This window comes from Saccopteryx bilineata, chromosome 1 (genome assembly GCF_036850765.1).
Source record: "Saccopteryx bilineata isolate mSacBil1 chromosome 1, mSacBil1_pri_phased_curated, whole genome shotgun sequence".
NCBI lineage: Eukaryota > Metazoa > Chordata > Mammalia > Chiroptera > Emballonuridae > Saccopteryx > Saccopteryx bilineata.
Genome location: NC_089490.1, coordinates 105,102,256 through 105,115,755, shown reverse-complemented (window position 1 = coordinate 105,115,755; position 13,500 = coordinate 105,102,256). Strand labels below are relative to the sequence as shown.

The window sequence follows — 13,500 nt, the reverse complement described above, 5'->3', positions numbered from 1 at the left end:
TACTTGAGTAACATTGTGAATTTCTTGTTGGATTTTTATAGATTGATCTTCTTACTTGATGTTTAAAATATGTGAATAAAATTTTATATTTGAAATGTAGTGACTATTTAGTTTCACTAATTCTTTTTTAAAATGAATTCTCAACACTTAAATACTTAGGGGTTGTATGAGATAAATACTGGAATGCCCATGTGGAGGTCAGTTGGTCCCAGGACTGTAGCCCCTACGGTCAAGCAGTGATATGTTAATTCATCCGGCTGCAGTAGCCTACTTATGTCATTAGGCCCCTTATGGCCTAAAGGCCACTATACAATTCCTGGGAGTAAGGTTTTGCTAGCAGGTTCCCTTCCATACAGGAGACTGCTTGGGGACTGTCTGCTGGGTTTGATAGGAATAAATACTGAAGAGCACCTGTGACTTCTGGGATTCAAATACTGTGATTAGTAGAGCCACACTGTAATTAGTGATTAGTAGAGCCACACTAGTTTTCTGAAGGCCAGTGACAGGGAGAGTGAGTGGGAGCTTGACAGCCTGGCTCGGTCATCACTTTATGGTGAAACACAGACAACATTTTTTGTTGATAGGGCTAAGGAAACCCCGGTGAGATTATTCCAGCCTGGAAGTGATGATGGATGACAGGAGCCATGACGCCCATTCCTGGGTTTAGGGATGGGGGAAGGACTGCACCTGGCCATTGCGGAGAAAGAAGCCAAGGAGGTAGGAGAAGCCCAGCATGGTCTCCCGGTGCATGCCGTTGTGCAGGTCATTCTTCAGTAGTGTCTCTTCCAAGACCACGTGATACCTGAGTATGTCCTCCTCCTGGACAACACACAGAAAGTCAACTCTCAGGCCAGCCAGTCCCCAGTCACTTACCAGGCTGCTCCAAATTATCGGGCACCCATGGGCATTATAGGAGCAACAGCTTGTTGAGCCAGAGGTTTTGACTGAGGCGTCAGGGCACAATAGACACTCAATACTAAGCCTGAGACAGATCACCTGTGAGAACATGCAAATTTTCCTCGTGGGGTGGTCGAGAACTCATTAGGCGATCCTAAAACCCACGCTGAGGGTATGAGAGGTTGTGGAAGGATTTTAAAGATGACTTCTTTGGAAAAAACTGCTGTGAAGAGTGAGTCCCTACACCCCAGGCTAACTTTCACTTTGGGAATCATGAAAGGAGGTTTGAAGGGATATGTTAAAGAGCTTAATCTTTGTCCCCTGCTGAGAGGGTGACCTGTGGGACTGGGGTCTCACTCAGGCCTGAGCAATCTCATGTCAGGGTCTGCTGGCAGGCTCTCTGACCCACAGAGGAGTGAGGAGGGCTGTCACTGCCCTGAGACCCCTGCACTCCCACTGTTAGCTTGGGACCAGTGAACGCTTGTATCCTGTGGACACACATCAGGTTCCTTGTGCAAATGGGCCCAAGTATGTGCTTCCAGGAGTAGAAACTAAATACGGCACGTAGGCAGCTCTGGGATGTATGTGGGAGAGGTTGGGTAGTAGAGCAACTCCTCGTGGCTTTATGTTAAATATCTGGGTATGGAAAGCAAGTTTTGGTGGAAGAGTGAGATGACACATGATTGATGAACTGTAAAATGTTAAGTGTCTGAATTCCCAGAAAATTATTTTCCTGGTTATTGTTACCGATACCTACTAGAGTTGTGACCTTCTTTTCCCGGATGTAGTTCTCAATGGCGTCGTTGTTTGGTGCAAACACTGTATATGCATCAGAAGCCTCGATGGCATTCACCAGGTTATATTGCTGTGATGGAAAGAGACAAGAGTGCGTCAGGGGTTTCCATTCCTGGGGGACCTGAACAAGGGGGTCATGCAGAGAACGTGGTACTTGCAATGATGTAGCCCCGGAATATGGAGTAGTCAGGCATCTGGTCCAGCCGGGTGAGCAGGTTTGGTAAGGATCCAGTTAGACCTCTTTGGGGAATCAGAACCTGGGAAAGAAAGCCCCAAAATTCTGTTAGCAGGTATTGGTAGGACTTGCTACTGTTCCATACATGGGTTCATGTCACATAACAATATGCAATTTTCAGGGCTACTGCCAGTTTTTAGAGTGCCTCTGTCAATTTTAAAAAGGTATCTTTTCCTCTGATAGTTTGCAATACCAACAGGGGTGCATGGCTGGGGGAGCAAAGTAGCTGAATTTCAGCCTCACTCCACATTTACACCAGGAACCTTTACGCAGGGTGCAATCTGCATGGCTGTTCATGTGGCCCTGACAGAGGTGACTACAATGTTCAATGAACAGGTGTAGGAGAATGTCCTTAGGGAGTAGTGCAATGCAGAGGCTAGGCAGAGAACTGGAACTGGTGGACAAGCATCCATGAATCTTCTGTGCCCACGAAACTCCTCCTCAATCCAGGTACTTAACCGTGAGGCCTCTCAGCCACCTGATTTGGAAAGTGAGGACAATAGCACCTACTTTCTCAGGGTTGCTGTCAGAACCAAATGAGACATTGTGATGCATGATACTTGTCATGATGTCTAGCATCTCGTGTGCTGCAATCACTACAATTATGATTGCACACAAGGCGAGGTGCTGGGGCTGACAAGGGACACAGAGAAGATGCAGCTCCGCCCCTCCAGGACGGGCCATCATACGGGGTTCAATTGTATTTCATAAAGAACAACTACCATAACAAGGAGGCACAGTTCGGCCAAATGAATTCTAGACCAAGAAATCCCATGACACTTCAGAGGAGGAAGAAGGGACTAAAACCAGCATTTATTGAGGGCCCCACTAGGCATCACATGTTAAGAGAGGGTATTGTTTAATTCTCACAGGGGAAGAATGAGGCTCACAGAGGCTATGTAACCTGTCAGAGGTCACGCAGCTAAATAGGTGCCTGAACTCAGACTCCATATGGCTCTAGAACTTACCCGGTGACAAGGTTGACACTGTGTCAACCTTGGTGATATGAGCTGCAGGATCAGGGAAGGCTTCACAGAGGAGGTCAGTAGGAGGACTTGACTAGCCCCCCTGATAATAATGCTCAGTATAGGAGATTGGTAGAGGTGTTGTGCTATTCTACCAATGAGGTTATGTCCATCAAAAGTGTAAATTAGAAGGGGAAGTAATTTTATATATATACTCTAGAATACAGGGGTCTCCAAACTTTTTACACAGGGAGCCAGTTCACTGTCCCTCAGACCATTAGAGGGCCGCCACATACAGTGCTCCTCTCACTGACCACCAATGAAAGAGGTGCCCCTTCCAGAAGTGCAGTGGGGGCCAGATAAATGGCCTCAGGGGGCCGCATGCAGCCTGTGGCCAACAGTAGTTTGGGGACGCCTGCTCTAGAAAGCCAGGATTAGAAAAGAAAAATACCCTTGCAAAGTAATGGTACTTTGCATAATATGAAGCCATAAACTTAGCCTCCTAAAAGTGGTAAATAACTTGCTAAAAAAAAAAGTTGTGTTTTTTAATCTCTGCATAATACAAGAGAATTGCAAGTTCTTTGCAAAATAAGGTACCCAGGAGCCTTACAAAGAGCATCTCTTTCCTGAATGGAAATAGCTGACCTTTTTTCTAGCTTAAACTAAAAAAAGTAAGTATAGAAGTGCCACATGAGAATAATTTTAGTTAATATGCAGTTAGTTGTCTTTTCTAATCTTCCACCTTTCAAAAGTTCCCAAAATACCTTAAATTCTAACTTTAATTTTAAATAAAGATCCTAGTATAGTAACCAACAATTATAGGATGGCTTCAATTTCACATTATACTTTATCTTCTATTTCATACCTTTGAGCACAACTGAATTGCATCTGAGAAGAAAATGAGAATTTCACAATGCCTGTTCTAATCTTTTCCACTTTTTTCTCTAGGGCTTTCCCCACCCCATTGTTTTAGGGTACAATGACACAGAAGGGACTGCAAAAGTGATACATAAGCACTGGCCTCTCCTCCAGGTCTTGATTCTATCCCATCTGGATGGATGAACCTCCCAGCACCAAGGTTCTTGTGTGCCTTGTAAAATGTTCCTATAAATAAGAAGTATGCTCTATGTGGCCACACGTTATGTAGGCTCCACTGCAGACTGTGAGCTGACTAGATAGTAACTGAGTCTGACTGAATGAGTAAAGCCTCATTCGGTTTTAAAATAAAAGTCATGAAATACAATGCAGGTTACTTTTATATTCAGGCTAAGTATTTACTCCTCCCCCACCCTCCTAGATACCATCCAGGAGGATAAATGAAAGAAGAGAAGCTGCCTGCGTAGGAGGATGAACATTTGTACCTTGTTGATGATGTGGATCACTCCGTTTGTGGCTGCATTGTCACCGTCAACAATGGACGCTCCTTCAATTGTGATGTTCTGTAAATGCAAACCACAGTGGGAAGGTGAGTCTCCATGGAGTACACCTAGGGATCAATGTTATTTCTGGGTCTCCACTTTCTGAGAAACACTGAGCTTCATCCTGTTGGACCATGACTCACAGATAAAAATATCTTTAAGTTGTGACCCATTACATATCACACAAACACACAACCAGACTCACACAATCAAAATGAAACAGTGCTTTACAATGTGGAAGGCAGTTGATAATTGATCTTATTCCACTCCATTCTATTTCATTCAAAAAGTGGTGGCTACATCACTAAAGTGACCCTGCTGTTTGAAAAACACTATAGGTAATGTTGCAGGTTGAACTGTCTTTCCTCTCTCCCCCAAATTCATACGTTGAAGTCCTAACCTCCAGTATGTCAGACTGTGATCTTCTTTGGAGGTAAGAGTTTTATAGAGGTAATCAAGTTAAAATGAGGTAATCAGAATGGACCCTAATCTAATTGGCTGCTGTCCTTATAAGAAGAGGAAATTAGGACATAGCTATACGGGGGAAGAATGCCATGTGAACACGAGGACAGTCATCTACAAGACAGCCTGGGACAGCTCCTTCCACAGCCCTCAGAAGGAACCAGTTCCAACCACCCCTTGATTTGGACTTTCTGCCTCCAGAAATGTGAGACACAAAGTTGTGTTGTTGGTGCCGCCCAGTTTGTGGTTTTTTGCTATAGCAGCTCTAGCAAATTCATACAGACAATAACTGACTTTCCTGGTTGGGATCCAACTATTGTTCGAGAATAATAATTACAAGGGGAATGGAGCTAAGTAAGACCCAGCCTACTCACCCACCTAGCCCACCAGCCAACCATGACAATGGGCTCCACACTCTGTTTTCTCCAGAGTCCTCTCCTCATCTCCCCACCAGGACCCTTTATTTAAAATCCTCCCCGGCACTTTGGGTGCAGAAGGGACTTGTGTCACCTTCAGCAGCTCCAAAGTCACACCAGCAGAGGCCCTGAAGAAAACATTCTTGGCTACCTTGCACATCTTTTTTGGTTAAAGGGACACATTTACATCAGACATAGGAATAAACTCATTAAAAATGTGTCTTTGATGGTTAGCTCCTCTCGACTAGAGCTATTGATTGATTTATCTTTGAATCTATAGAACTTGTGATAAGCATGCCCAGGCTGGGTGTTCACTTAATGCTTGCTAAGAGAATCAGTGATTTAGCACAGTGGTAGGAAATAACCCCATTATCTGATATATGTATATAATGCATAATAATTGTGGGAGACTGCAAGCTGGCAAAGCCTTTGCAGTTTAAGGCTTAGCCAAAGGTTAAGCTCTTTCCCCACACCTCCATATTGGCTGTGAAGCTATTTGTACTCGTCCCATTCCCCCACCTCACTTGCTTGATTAAGTTGCAAGGAGAAATTTCCATGCCCTTCTTCTCACCCTCTGTTTGTTCTGATGTTGGTTGATTTCAGTTATGAAGTGTGGAGGGTTTTCTGCACTTGGGAGAATTCTTGGGTTGCCTTGGAAATGTGACTTTGTATCAGAGATCTCTTTGATTTGCTAATAACTTTACTCTGCCCTATAAATAAAATGGTTTGGGGGTGGAGACTTGCTCTTGCAAGCTAAATGCTGCAAAGAGACCTCCCCATCCCATCCTTTTTTCTAAGTTTATTTCTTCATTCCACACCATTCTCACTCAGGACCTGGACAATTACTAGCCATGTTGGTCTGCAGCAAATAATAATAATAATAATAATAATAATGATAAAAGTAGAGAGTCCATGAGACCCTTTGTCACTCTTTTCTGCTTTCTATAAGGAATTATCTGGTGAAGCACAACCATTTAGGTAATACTGGTCAGAGAGCCTTTTCACAGTGCTCACACTATGTTGGAAGGTAGACATGCTTTAGTGCAGTAATTCTGAAACATTTTGACTGTTCCCCATGGTCTACTGATGTAGCAGTTCTCATTCTCCAGTAGCATCTTCATTCTCATCTTGTGAGATTCATAGAAAGAGTTTAAGACGCTGCCACGCGTGGCAGGGCAGCTAGACTTCCTGGGGCAAGACTAAACCCAATCCTTGACACATGGCAGCGTTTGCTGGAAGGGGAGCATCTACAGGGCTTGGTCTTCCCTGGCACTGCCCTGCCACCAGCACTTTGATCAGTTCCCAGAGCATAGCAGGTGTTCAATAAATTTGTTGACTGACTGATCCTAACTTAGTATTAAATTTTAGGAACCTATACTAGCTCAGTCAGTAGGTTATAGTCACAAGTTCTGGGCTAACCATGCATGAAAATCAGAGTGGTGGAATTGCATAAACTTCGCTTAGAAGAATTGAGAGTTGACCTGGATCAGTCTGTGGTCTTTCTACAAAGTACCTTGTGCCTAACCAGTGGGCAGAGGGTCACATTTTATAAGATAAGTGTATGTGTTTGTGTGTGTGTGTGTGTGTGTGTGTGTGTGTGTGTATCAATATATGCTGATGATCATTATAGCTAGGTGATCAATATAAGCTGGGTGATGCTTACATGGACGTTAGAGGTTCTATTTTTGGTCTATTTTTGCTCATGTTTGGAGATTTCCACAACACAAACATTTTATTTTTTATTTTTTAAAAAGATTTTATTTATTCATTATGGGGGGGGGAGAGAGAGAGAGAGAAGGGGTGAGGAGAAGAAAGCATCAACTCCCATATGTGCCTTGACCAGGCAAGCCCAGGGTTTTGAACCAGCAACCTCAGCGTTTCCAAGTTGATGCTTTATCCACTGCGCCACCACAGGTCACAACACAAACATTTTAAAAGTATAGTATGAACATAATTGATATGTTTCTACTAACCAGACAAACCACAGTGCTCTCTTACCCCATCTGCCTTTGCCAGGTGAAGGAAGTTGCCCTGCAAAGACGTTGCCAGCATATCAGAAGACGACAGGGTCTGCAGGTCTGCCACCGCATACGTGTCTAGCAGTGTGTGGTATCTAAAACGACAGTGCATAGGGCTACAGTGAAGTGTCAATGCATGTGGCAATGTCACTGAGCCATTTAATGGTTCTGGAGCCAGACTGGCAGATTCAAAATTGCTCCCTGCAATGATCAGCCATGGAACCCTTCGGTGAGCTACTTAATCACCTGTGCCTCAGTTTCAACATCTGTAAAATGGGAATAATTATAATGCTTATCTCAGGGTCCTTGGGAAGATTAACCATTATGTGCAAAGCAGTTAGCACAAAGAGGGCTATCAGTAATGTTAGCTATTGCCATCCTGGGAGGAGGTGAGTAGCAAACATGTTCAGTACCATGAATCTGAAAGACGACATGGCTTCCCTCTGTGGAGCTTGTTCACACTGATGCCAGCAAGACATCATGAAGAATAAAATGCATAATACCTACTTTATCAGGGCTGGAATATTGCTCTTGGACAACCAAAAGGCTTTCTCATCTTGGTCCATGTCCTCAATAGCTTGTTGGGAGGGCACGAAGACAGTGAGGTTTGAGGCAGCTGACAGCATGGGATGCAGAGAAGCATTCTGAATCACAGAAGGAAAAGAAAATGGCCTGACTCATATGAGGGGACAGAACAGGGCTCACTCCATGCTTGGCAGAGATGACAATTTCCCTTTGATCTAATTTCAGGGGCCCTGAGCAAGTCCTAGGAACCACTTTCTAAATCCTTCTTTTTATTTATTTGTGTGAGCTTTGTCAAAAGGCACATTTTCTGGATCAATTCACATGTTGAGTCATTATTGGTCATTATCCTTTAGTCTAAGTGAAGAGTCAGAGAATAGTCTTGGCAGGATCATGCATGTGTTTGTGCATGTATGTGCACATCTGTGCATTGTATATGTAGAGAACCGTGAGAATCCTTGGGACCTTTGCGAAAGGATGGTGGAAAGATTACAGGGACAGTTTCAGCATGGGAGAGAGACTGGACGTTGGCCCAAAATCAAACTTGACCTACTTTTCATTCTTACCTAGAGGTAGTTGTGGATAAAAGCAATGGTGTGCTTATGTTTAACCATTGGCTCTCCAGGACAAACAAACAAAAAACAAACAAACAGCCCTAGTTTGCAGCGTTTGTTAATTTCTGTGGGGTAAATATTCCCACCATGACTGAATTCAAGCTACCGACAGGACAGTGGAGTTGGTAAAGGTGTGCTCTCACGAGCTGAGGGAAACTGGGTCCAGTCCACCACTGGGCAAGTTTATGCGCATGGGGTTGGTCACAATAGGACTCTCAGTCCCTGCTTTTCTATGTGATGGGGTCAGAGAGGCCATATAAAGAAGCAATAGGAAGCTGTCCTGGAGTGGGTGCTGACCAGGTATTACCTATCTATTTAAAGGGGATAAACCACGTGTGTGATGGCTGTCTGGGCTGGTCACTTTAGTCCCCTTAGGCAAGGATAACAGACAATGAGGTAGCATGGGGACTGGGTTCCCTGTTATAGAACATTCCAGGAGGGAGGGAAATGCTCCTCTAGGCATGTTGGGTTGAGAGCTAGGCACACACATTTTCCAGATTGAAACTATAAATCCCAGCTCTAACTTGGTGAGTTATAGTGATGAATTATGTTGACTTCTTAAAAAAGACCTAAAATAAAAAAGACCTCTGTGATTTATGAAGCCATACGTTTCTGTTTGAATTGGTTAAAAAGTTGAACACCCCAGCTTACCCCAGACCAGAAGTCCTTAGCTCTGGTTTCATGTTAAAACCACCTGGGAAGCTTTCAGAATACACTGGCACCAGGGGTAAACTTCTGGCCAATCAAATCAGTGTCTGGGCTGAGTACCTAGGTATGGCTATTTAAAAAATGTGTCCTATGTGATTCTATAGCACAATCAGGGTGGAAATCTCTGCTCTAGACAATGACCCTCCCTCCTCTTCCCAGTGGCATTTTTAATTTTCCATTACATGCATTCCAAATTTCTAAAATTATATACATCTCCATCTTAAATTCCAACAAAGGTACTCACATTTATCCACTGGTTAAATATAGCTGCCGCAGAGAGAAATGACAGTTCCTTATTCAGGTCGTGCAAGGGAATGAGGGAGACATGAAAGAGAACATGAGACAAGGGACAATGAGAAGCAGAATCACAGCACATTTCTGATAGCCTGCACTTGGCCTTCCTGGGCCAGACTCATTTCCCTGCCAGCTTCCTTGCTCTGACATCAATAGCTATCCCTACTAGCTGAATTTCCATGTTGCCAGAACTGCTCAATTCTTTCAGGCTCAGTGGCTCAATTGTCCTCCGTATTTGAGGTAAAGGAGTAATTCCCAAAACTTCAAATGGAATGACAACCTGAAGATCTTTCAAAACAGAATTCAGGTTGTAAGAATATGGCTACCCAACCCTTAGGGGGGCGTCACACAGCTCAGTAAAGACCCCTCCTTTCTGAACCAATGTTGAGTAGTGGCTTAAAACATGGAGCTGAAATTCCTTAGACAAGTGACTTAATGTTTCAGGGCCTCAATTTTCTCATCTGTAAAATGAGGATAAAAAAGAGCCAACTCAAAGGGTTGATGCGTGAATTGGAGAAATTGATATTTTTAAAGTGCTCAGAATACAGCAGCAGTCGGGAAACTTTTTGGCTGAGAGAGCCATGAACACCACATATTTTAAAATTTAATTCCCCGAGAGCCATACAACGACCCATGTACACATTATCCAATAAAAATTTGGTGTTGTCTCAGAGGACAGCTGTGATTGGCTCCAGCCACCCACAACCATGAACATGAGTGGTAGGAAATGGTAGGAAATGAATGGATTGTAATACATGAGACTATATATATATATATATATATATATATATATATATATATATATATAGTCTTTTTCTGAAGCTGGAAATGGGGAGGCAGTCAGACAGACTCCCGCATGCGCCCGACTGGGATCCACCCAGTACGCCCACCAGAGGGCGATGCTCTGCCCATCCGGGGCGTCACTCTGTCGCGACCAGAGCCACTCTAGCACCTGAGGCAGAGGCCAAGGAGCCATCCCCAGCACCTGGGCCATCTTTTGCTCCAATGGAGCGGGAGGGGAAGAGAGAGACAGAGAGGAAGGAGAGGGGGAGGGGTGGAGAAGCAGATGGGCGCCTCTCCTGTGTGCCCTGGCCGGGAATCGAACCTGGGACTTCCGCACGCCAGGCCGACACTCTACCACTGAACCAACCGGCCAGGGCCTGTTTTATATTTTTAACGTTATTATTATTTTTATTAAAGATTTGTCTGTGAGCCAGATGCAGCCATCAAAAGAGCCACATCTGGCTTGCAAGCCATAGGTTCCCGACCCCTGGAATACAGGCTGGCATGCAGGAGATATTTATTTTGAATTTATCTTATGGGATTTATTAATGAACATATATATTGAATCATCACAATTGGTACCAGGTTAGAATGCAGGGAGGATATGAGATGAAAAAGGGAAATGATGGCTTCTGCTGTTATACACCTTACAGTCATTCTGGGGAAGGGAAAGAACAGACACTCAACAGTGCCAGCAGATCTGTGACATTTGAACATGATAGAGTAAAGAAAGTTCTGGACTTTGAGTCAAAAAAGACCTGGCCCTTTTCTTGAGTTTGCCATTTACTAGCTGTGTGACCTTGAGCAAGCCACTGGACTGCTCTGAAAACTCAAGTGTCTAATCCAGTGGTTCTCAAACTTTTTGAAGTTGGGGTGCATTTAAAATCCTACAAATAAGTATAGGAGCACTATATACAAATTTCTGAGAAATATGTTATAATAATTAAGTCAAATATTAAAAAATATATATATAAAGTCCAAGCGTGCTTTTATTGTAATTAAACCAAATAAATATGACAAAATTAAACTTATTCTGACATTAAAAAACATTTTTATGTTACATTTTTTGAGTTATGCTTTTTAGAATTCGTAAAAAAGAGGTGTGGACGTGCGTGCGCACGCCACACACACACACACACACACACACACACACACACACACACATCGGACATGGTAAAGCACAGGGTGCTCTGGGGACCAATAGGGGGCACACAACCCAGACAGGAGCACACACATAGCTCAGCAGAAGACAGTGTCCATTTGGGAAGTTTGGGAATGGAAAGAGGTAGAATGGCAAGGAAAGGAAGCCAGGACTGCCTGGTACACAGCAAGGGCCAAATAAACGTTAGCTCCCTTCAGCCTGTAGAGAGCACATGCCCCATGAGGCATATACACCATCTGGGAGAAGCAGCTTGCTTCGCATAAAACCTCCTGGAGCACTTGGCTTGTACAGCATTTTAAAGGCATCCAAGCTGAGACCATTTTCAAAGAAGTCCTGCCTCCAACACTCTGTACTAGAGTTCATCTCAGAGGACTTACCACTGCTGCATTCCCGTAGCACAGAGAGCCGTCCCCTTCATAGCCCTCTTGACAAACACAGCTCCAGACGCCAGAGGTAAACTCGCACGTTGCCTGATAAAATGAGGATGAAAAAAAGTAATGGCTGATTTCCTAACTAAAGAGTTAGATGAGTTACATCCACAAGATATTGGGCTCCATCTAAGGTGAGAACTGCAGATTTGGGATTGAAAGATGGTGGAAGTAACCTGCAGACCCTCCTCTGTCACAGTGAGAGGCTCCGGTCTGCATGTGCGGCACAGCTCTTACTTAATCACCGTTGAGGTTTTTCCATTCCTGCCAGATAGAGCAAGTAAACACACAGGACACACCGCTAACCTGAATTTCAGATAAGCAAATGTGCTTCAGTATAAGTCTGTCTCATGCAATATGTGGAGGCATACCTGTGCTGGAAAAAGACTCAGTGTGTATCTGAAATTGAGATTTAACTGGGAGTTCTATATTTTACCTGGCAATCATACGTTGGTTCTTTCAAGCTTTGGAATGGAATCAAAGTTACAGTAACTACTTCCATTCTGTTTAGAGACACCCTTCAGGAATAAGAGAGATTTTATTCCCATGTCTACGCTCAGATAAGAAATAACTTAACTTTCTTCCTCAAGTCATTGTTTTAGTAAGTATAAAAGAAATCAAGAAACTCACCAGTGGGTGGCATTTCCCAGTTTGTTCCAAGCATGAAGTTATGGGTTCGCATTCAATCCCATTGCCTCGGAAGCCTTTCTTGCACTCACACTCATTCTGTAATCCCAGGAACAGAGTTAAAGGGGGGCCTGGAAAACAACTGCCTTCCGTGTCATGCCCTCCCGTGGTGCTGACAAATGAACTACGGAAACCATAGCTGTTTGGCCTTCCTAGAGAACAATATTGATGTCTTTTGTTTGTTAAATTTCAGATTCCAGAGCCATTGGCTGTCCACATTCCACAATAAATTTCTCAATCTGATAGTTTCTTGGTGACTTCATTTTGAATTTATTATCCCAGAAGGGCCATATGGAGAGTCTCAGAGAACTTAGCCTGTAAAGAGCATCACATTGGAAAAATTGAACCTACCATCTAAGAGGGAAAGATGATGTGAGCCATGAGGCATCCACTTGGTGGAGATTCGTGCCCAGGCCCACTGCAAGGCTAGAAGGCACTTTATGTAATTTAAGATATGCATTGCCTCTGAGCAGGTGGATTCAGAGTAAGGTGCCACTTCTACATGAACAACCAGTACCTCAGATTGTGACCTTATTTGGAAACAGGTTTGTTATTATGTAATTAGTTCAGTTTAAATGAGGTCAGACCGGAGTAGGGCCAGTCCCTAATCCAACATGACTGGTGTCCTCATGAAAAAGGAGAGATTTGGACACAGACATGCACAAAGGGAGAAAGCCATGTGGACATGAAGACAGAGACCATGGTGACACATGTATAAGCCAAGGAACACCAAAGATGGCCAGCAAACCACCAGAGCTGGGAGAGAGGCATGGGACAGTTTTACTTTGTGGCCCTTACAAGGAACCAAACTCGCTGATACCTTGACCTTGAACTTCTAGCCTTCAGACATGTGATTCAGTACAGTTTTGTTGTTCAATGCCACCCAGTTAGTGACACTTTGTTATGGTAGCCTTAGCAAACTAACACAGATACTGAGAATTTTTCTTTCTTTCTCAAATACAACCTGGCAACTCAGGTGAGTCAACAATGAATTCAATTGTTTGCTAAATGCTTGGCGAGACAAATGACTGCAGTGAGCTCTTCTATGGTTAGTACTTGTCCATGGCTGCAATCCTAGTACTGTTGTCATCACCTC

General features: G+C 43.7%; 1 protein-coding gene across 2 annotated transcripts in view; it reads right to left on the bottom strand.

Annotated features, from left to right (window-relative positions):
• Window positions 1-13,500, bottom strand: part of STAB2 (stabilin 2) — a 165,526-nt gene that overhangs the window by 69,103 nt on the left and 82,923 nt on the right. For both annotated transcript variants that reach the window (XR_010729508.1, XM_066263061.1), the window contains exons 26-34: window positions 12,348-12,443; window positions 11,667-11,759; window positions 9,295-9,342; window positions 7,714-7,850; window positions 7,187-7,301; window positions 4,254-4,331; window positions 1,851-1,949; window positions 1,655-1,762; window positions 688-819 (exon numbers count right to left, since the gene is read on the bottom strand). Coding sequence is in view for 1 of the 2 variants with exons in the window: in XM_066263061.1 (XP_066119158.1) it covers window positions 688-819; window positions 1,655-1,762; window positions 1,851-1,949; window positions 4,254-4,331; window positions 7,187-7,301; window positions 7,714-7,850; window positions 9,295-9,342; window positions 11,667-11,759; window positions 12,348-12,443 (906 nt within the window). In the remaining variant the exon portion in view is untranslated. The remainder of the gene's footprint in view (window positions 1-687; window positions 820-1,654; window positions 1,763-1,850; window positions 1,950-4,253; window positions 4,332-7,186; window positions 7,302-7,713; window positions 7,851-9,294; window positions 9,343-11,666; window positions 11,760-12,347; window positions 12,444-13,500) is intronic.